The 7500-nt window shown below is 48.1% G+C and overlaps 1 protein-coding gene across 11 annotated transcripts in view; it reads left to right on the forward strand.

Annotated features, from left to right (window-relative positions):
• Positions 1-7500, forward strand: part of LOC123518061 (rho GTPase-activating protein 100F-like) — a 295924-nt gene that overhangs the window by 238909 nt on the left and 49515 nt on the right. For 7 of the 11 annotated variants that reach the window (XM_045278629.1, XM_045278632.1, XM_045278626.1 and 4 more), the window contains one exon: positions 2709-4215. In XM_045278629.1, coding sequence (XP_045134564.1) covers positions 2709-4215 — 1507 coding nt within the window. The remainder of the gene's footprint in view (positions 1-2708; positions 4216-7500) is intronic. The other 4 variants (XM_045278628.1, XM_045278630.1, XM_045278631.1 and 1 more) reach the window with 1 other exon arrangement.

Consider the following 7500-nt stretch of genomic DNA (forward strand, 5'->3'; position numbering starts at 1 on the left):
GTTCTGCTTCTTTTCTCCATTTTCTCCTTTTTCGTCTCCTTTCCTCTTTCCTTCTCCTTTTCCTTCTCGTTCTCCTTTCCTTTTTCTTCTCCTCCTCCTCATCTTCCTTTTCCACCTCCTCCTCCTCCTTCTTCTTCCTCCTCCTCCTCCTCCTCCTCCTCCTCCTCCTCCTCCTCCTCCTCCTCCTCCTCCTCTTCCTCCTCTAGAAAACACCATTTCTTCAAGTTTAGTGATGAATAGAACTTTCATTATTAGTATTATTTCCCAGTCTACACCTGCTTTCCAGTCCATATTCTTCTATTTCACATACAGAGAGAGAGAGAGAGTCGGTGCCATAAACACTTCATAACAACTCCCTCGACTCACACAGGAATATCTATCTGAGTTAGCCAACCCATCCCCTTTTATCCTTCTCCCTTCGTTTATCCCTCATCCCTTTCCCCTTCCGCTCCTCCTCTTTGCGCCTCCTTTGCCTGCCCATCCTTCATCTCTCCTATGTATCTTCTTCGCCCTTTCACCCCTCTGGCATCGACATCTGTCCCTCTGTTCGTGCCATCTTCCTCCCTTTCTCTCTCTGTATCTTTTATCTGTTTTACTTGTTCGGCATGTCTCCCACCCCTGCCTTCTACCCATGCCACGTCAGTCAAGCTCTTTACCTCTTCTATTCTTTCCTCTCCCCCCCTCCTCACTCTAACAAGCATTTTCTTCCCCTTAAAATACAGCTTTCCGAACTACTTTACATCCTTTGTACTTGCCTATTAGACCACTTGCGGTGTACGCTCACACATACACCCACTCGCACATGCAGCTGTAGCAGTAGCAAGAGCAGCTTTTTTGTTCCTAGTTTTGCGGTTAGGCTAATCATGAAATATAAAATGCAGAAAATAAAAAAATAGAATAAAAAAAATTGCAGTCCACACTACAATATTATTAGTTGGAGCATCGCGAAGAAACCAGAACAAACACATATACCAATCATTCCTCGCTCCGCAGAACACACATACCTACCTACACATATACCTACATATCCCTCTCTGTCAACACACACACACACACACACACACACACACACACACACACACACACACACACACACACACACACACACACACACACGTGTACACATCAGGAGTTGTGACCTTGTTGTCCTTGTGTGGTGTGTGCCTGGTCTCAGACCTATCCAAGATCGGAAATAATGAGCTCTGAGCTCGTTCCGTAGGGTAACGTCTGGCTGCCTCGTCAGAGACTGCAGCAGATCAAACAGTGAATTACACACACACACACACACACACACACACACACACACACATACACACACAAACACGTCGTGAAATCAGGTATCACTGTGTTCATCGCTTGCCTAGTCCATGTAGGTCAGCCCAGGTCGGCCGTGAGACCGTGAAATAGGAAAGTAATATTGAAACATTCAGGGAGACGGTGCGCCGCGTGCCTTCCAATATTGTTTTCAGTTTTGGCGCAGTTTTATAGGACAGTAAGTCGGGGGCGGCTAGGCCACTTGCACTGCTTATCACCGGCCTCCTCACCATCCCAATCCTGCCTCCGCCGCGCCGTCAGGAGAAGAGTACAATTCCCTAGATCTCTGTATGATGTGCGCTAGATGTAAACCAAAGAGGGCAATGCTAAGGACTCGTACACAAAACTTGGTTGAAGGAAATGAGAATCTTCCAAGTTTTCGATTTGATACTTGGCGGTGTCAAGTGTAGATAAAGAGGAAGGTGTCAGTCAGTCAGGCAATCAGTGGTTTCTTGATATATTCTCTCTCTCTCTCTCTCTCTCTCTCTCTCTCTCTCTCTCTCTCTCTCTCTCTCTCTCTCTCTCTCTCTCTCTCTCTCTCTCTCTCTCTCTCTCTCTCTCTCTCTCTCTCTCTCTCTCTCTCTCTCTCTCTCTCTCTCTCTCTCTCTCTCTCTCTCTCTCTCTCTCTCTCTCTCTCTCTCTCTCTCTCTCTCTCTCTCTCTCTCTCTCTCTCTCTCTCTCTCTCTCTCTCTCTCTCTCTCTCTCTCTCTCTCTCTCTCTCTCTCTAACTTTTCCCTTTACGGAGCAACGTAGCAAGGGTTTATTTTTTCCCATTACCCATTGCTTACATTTTATAGCCTTAAGCTTCCTTCTTTTAGAGGAAACAAAAAATACATATACATTTTTAACGACATTGTGTAGCAACACGTATGTAACACCTGAACTTCAACATGTAAACATCAATTTCTTTGGTCAACTGCAACCTTCTTTTCTCTCCTCGGTGCCTTGAAGATGAGCGAGGGTAGACTGGTCACTCGAGCAGGCAGTGCAGGGTGGTGCCGGCAGGGATGCGAACCCGTGCCTCTATGATCAGTTCCATGGCGATACCTCATGTCGCCGCCGCCTTCATAACGTGGACAGTCTCCAGCTTCCCCTCACCATAATACGCGTACTAACCTAATTTCTGTCTTGATTATCCTTTCCTCTTTCTCTTCCACTTTCTTTTCTCTTTCTTTTCAATGTTCTCCCTCCTCCTCTTCTACCCGATCCTTAAAGCCCTAACTTTGGCGTTGTCAGCTGTTTTCATCTAGTTCCAACATCTCAAAAAGTATGTCGTGAATACAATTTGTGATTGAGTGACAGTGATCCCTGAAGAGTGTATCACCCTGACAGCCAGCATCTGCCACCATGCTTTTCCACGCGCCAGTGCCTCACTGTGTTCTTCTCTTCCACAGAATGTCAAGTTTAGTGTGCAGATGGTTGAGATAGTGAAGCGGCCGGGCCAGACGCTGGGCCTCTACATCAGAGAGGGCAACGGCGCTGACCGGGCCGAGGGAGTGTTCATCTCACGCATCGCTCTGGAGTCTCCCGTGTACAACTCGGGATGTCTTCGGGTGGGCGACGAGATCCTGGCGGTGAATCTGGTGGACGTGACTCGCATGGGCCTGGACGACGTGGTCATTATCATGAGCATCCCGCGCCGCCTGCTACTGACCACCCGCTCGCGGCGGGGCGGGCGGGGGGCGCCGCCTTCTCCGCAGCCGAGACACGAGCCCAAGCCACCACCTGTGGTTGTTATCAAGAAGGAGTACGAAGAGGAACCTCTTGAAGATTCAAACAGCAACGGGGACACCCTGCGCTTTGCCGCCATGGGTCGGCCACCCCCACCCCCATCGCGGCCACCGCCGGGGGTGCCGCAAACTCAGGAATCAAGATTCAGCACACTGCCTCGCTACCGGCCACCAGAGACCATGTCGGCTCTGCGGCACGAGGAGCCCCTCATGTACTACGGCGCTAGGGGAATGCCGGGGAAGGGCCCATACGGTGTGCCGCAGCCCGGCCCGCCTGGTTCACAGCCTGGTGTGCTGGTTGGACCCATGGCCCACGCTACGCACCCAGGCTATCAGCCACGCAGCTCTCGACAACCAGGGCTTCCGGGCGCCGGCATGCAACCATACGGCGCCCCGCAACGGCCACCCATGGGGTCTGATAGGGAGCGGTACTACCAGCCCCCTCCACCAGTCATCACAGAGCAGCCCCGCCCACAACATCAGCAGCACTTCACGCCGTACGAACGCTCCTATCCCAAAACCTTGGAGTCTCTAGCGGAGCGAGTTCACGCCTTCTATGGGTCGGCAGCGGATGACGGAATGGGTCCCCCTCCCCTGGGAGTGGGAGACCTGGCCGTCTCTGTGAGGCAGGGGCGGCCCCACGAACCTCCCATGTATGGCACCCTGGGCCGCAGTAGTGTGGGTCGGCCGCGGCTGGCTCGCACACTGAGCGACCAGCGACTGCCTGCTACTGAGCGAGAGAGTTTGAGTGACTACGAGGGAAGCGGCCCCTCGGCACGCCGCCACAAGGCCAGCACGCTGCAGTATCCTTCAGGGGCGCAAGTTTCTGACCGCGCCACCCTTGAGCGCTACCAGGAGACAATGCGACGCCTGAGCGCCCTGCGACAGCGGACCCGCTCTGTGGACTACGCCAGCGACACTGAAGTTACGTTACCGCGGTCTTCCCTGCTGGCCCGCGCTCGAGGCGCCCAAGGAGTTGGGGCGGGAGGCGGGGCTGCCCGTTCCAACTCCTTGCCTCGCCACTCCTCCCGTCACCGTGGGGGCTCCCACGTCAGGTTTGAAGCCCGCGGGGGGCCAGCGGTGAGCGAGGACGAGAGCGATGGTGCTGTCAGCGCACCTGAGATGCCCACCGGCACCGAGAGAGGTAAGCCCCCCTCTCTCTACACGCACGGTAAGCCGCCTCCCAGCCTGCTCTCCCAATCCCAGCCTGCCGGCATCCCCCCACAAGCCCCGTGATTCTCTTTTTTTTTTGTAGATTACTCCATTAACATTGGTCATTTTCGTACACTTTCACTGATCTATGTGGAACGCCCGCCACTTGCACTGACTTGTGGGACAACCTGGAGCGTGACGCAGTCCTACACCACTACGTGTGTGTGTGTGTGTGTGTGTGTGTGTGTGTGTGTGTGTGTGTTTGTGTTTGCGCGAGCTCGTTTATATTACAGTCGGTCACTAAGTACCTTACGAACTCAGCGAGGTCTTCAAGGGAGTATGGCGATAAAACATCCCTCAGGCTTCACCGTTGGCCGTTCCCACCCCACCGTGGACTACAAGCTGTTTAATTAAAGTGTCTGCGACAGATTTTTGCTGAACTTCACTCAAAAAAATGACATGCCGAGTTCCCTCCTTTGATGAAATGCTTAAGTAGTTTTGACCCTTTTCCCATAACCTGTGTTTGTCTTGGAAAGTATGCAGGTATGTGTGTGTGTGTGTGTGTGTGTGTGTGTGTGTGTGTGTGTGTGTGTGTGTGTGTGCGCGTGTGTGCCCTCGCGCATAAGTATGTGTGTATGTATGTATGTGTGTGTGTGTGTGTGTGTGTGTGTGTGTGTGCGTGTGTACGTGTATGTATCCCTCATCCTCTCTGAAACTCACCCTACACCACACACCACCGCAACACCGGTGTCGCTTCCCTTTGACAGGATCCACTACTTCACCCCTCAAGTGACACTATGGAACTGCGATAATATTTAAAGACCGCACTGTAATTAACATTAAAGTCTCAAGTTTGGACACCTTCAGTGATCTAATTAACTGTTGAAATAAAAAGAAAATATCTATGATGACTCCCACACCACCGTGAATACAGACCTGGAATGAGAAACTTTTTTTTCTAGGATTAGTGGAACGTTTAAAGAGAGTCAGTGAGCAGAGTTGAGGCTTGCGGGGCGAGGAGATAGGGTGTGAAAAGAGAGAGAGAGAGAGAACATTAGAGTACTACTACGCATTTCACGGAGAGTAAGTCATTGTTTTTCGCGAATATCTTTCAAACTAATGAATTGATCGGAATGGTACTTTGACACTGTGTACTAGACACCTTCCGCTAATTTTTGGTCATACTAAGCAATGCCAAATGATGTTAGTAAAAGCGTTTACTCTTGAGATATACGGTGTTGCCGAGCCTCGCCAACCTATCCATACGAACGTGTACAATCCCCCATCCCATTCCTCCCTATATTCCTCTCTCCCGCTCTCTTCCCCCCTCCTCCTCCCACTCTCTGTTCGATTGTGTACGTTAGTTCTGGCTACTCATGTGACTTCGTCTTTAAACGTCAAGAGTAAATTCTTTTACTAACACCATTTGGCATTGCTTAGTATGACCAAAAATTAGCGGAAGGTGTCTTGTACAGTGTCAAAGAATCATTCCGATCAATTCATTAGTTTGAAAGATTTTCGCGAAAAACAATGACTCACTCTCCGTGAAATGCGTAGTAGTAAACTATATGAAATAACAAGAGTATCAACCAAAAAGTGCCGAATTTGCAATTTGAGACAACAAGCTCTACAGGGACATGAGAACGTAGTAAGAGAAGGCGTGAGAAGTCAATAAACCAACAAATGGCACTCTATTTATGTATAAAAGAAATACATCAATAGATATCAACGAACAATATTATATCGTGCCACAATAATGAGGTTGTTTGTACTGAGTCATGAAGCTTTTACCTATTATTTGATGAAGATAGATAGAACTAGGTAAATATGTTTTTGATGGCTTCTTGCAACTAGCTTATTTTCTTATGTTCTCATGATCTTAAGCCCTTCAGCACTGGAACGTATTTCTACCTTGAGTTTGGGTATGATTAGACGATTTTATTGACAGGAATGGTCTATGGAAGTCAGAAGATTAATGGCCACACTCTTCACTATTTTAATTCCTACATCAGTTCTGAAATTGTATAAAATCACCGAATAGTAACCGGAATAAATAGGAAAACACGTCATGGTACTGAAGCGGTTAATGCATCTAAAGGACCGGATACGTAAGTTATTAGTTGTATGGATTACTGGTAAACGTTTAACCGGAACCAAGAGTCCTTCCTCAGCCCCGTTCAGGATGCAGGAAGAACACGAAGACTCCTTAGCGGTTCACCTCACAATTATTCATGTCTTTCTTAATCTCCAACCAGAACACTAGATAGAGAGATGTGGCATTCTACTTGGGTACCCTGGAATAACTGGGTGGCAGATAAATACTCGTGTAGGTTAGGAAGGTTTTCTTGTCGTGCACTTGAAAGCTAATTTTTTCCCCTTTCTTTTTTTGACACCCAGATAGACAAAGTACTCGATGATTTCTTGGATGCTCAAAATTCTCAGTCAACCACAAGAACAGTCCACTCCTGACATAATTCAGAGGGTAGATATCACTATTGCGTCACTATCCTTCCCTCGATATGCAAGAGTCATCAGTCAGCTTACCACGACGCATGCATTAAGCCAACGTGGTGTTCAGTTAGTGGTTCGAAATCGGAGTGTTTGTGTCCTCGTCAGGAAAGGATATGTAGTGTTCTTAGGGGAAGGGTTCTAGACGAGACTTGAACTAGCCATACTAAGGGTGAACGTTGAGATGATTTGTGGTAAAGGCTCATATTTTCAAACTCTTCCCTGTCCTCACGACGATTTTCGAAGGCCAAGGAGATGGCAAGTCGGGTTCTCAAGGGTGTCTTTTATAAACAATAACGTAGAATCTTTCTTAATATATCTTCAAAATCATGAAAAAGAATATTGAAAAGCCTTGCAACCTCCACTAGGGCATGCAGTGTAGTAGAGATAAGGCCCTAAAGTTTTCAGAATATGCTTCTGTCCGTACTTGGACTAATTTCACTTAAGTTTTAGTTTAAGTTCCACGAATGGTAAGGAATGTTTTTGCTATTATAGTGACAGATTACCAAGATTTCTATATTATCATTTGGAGAAACACTCTTAAAAACCCGACTGATCATTTGTCTAGTCTGAAAAAAAAAAAAAGTCGCGGGTTAGAGAGCAAAGCGCTTCAGAAGACATTCACAAGAGCGATCCTGAGAGTTCTTAGGTACTCAGGTAATACACTCACCTGACCAAACATGGAGAAACATTAGGAAAGCATTTGATCATCTAGGCTAAAGTCTGCATGAATACTGAGCGCTTCCACAAATAGTAAACACAAGACAAGAACGAATAACACATCTAGCACAAGAAA

Source organism: Portunus trituberculatus, chromosome 43 (genome assembly GCF_017591435.1).
Source record: "Portunus trituberculatus isolate SZX2019 chromosome 43, ASM1759143v1, whole genome shotgun sequence".
Lineage (NCBI taxonomy): Eukaryota > Metazoa > Arthropoda > Malacostraca > Decapoda > Portunidae > Portunus > Portunus trituberculatus.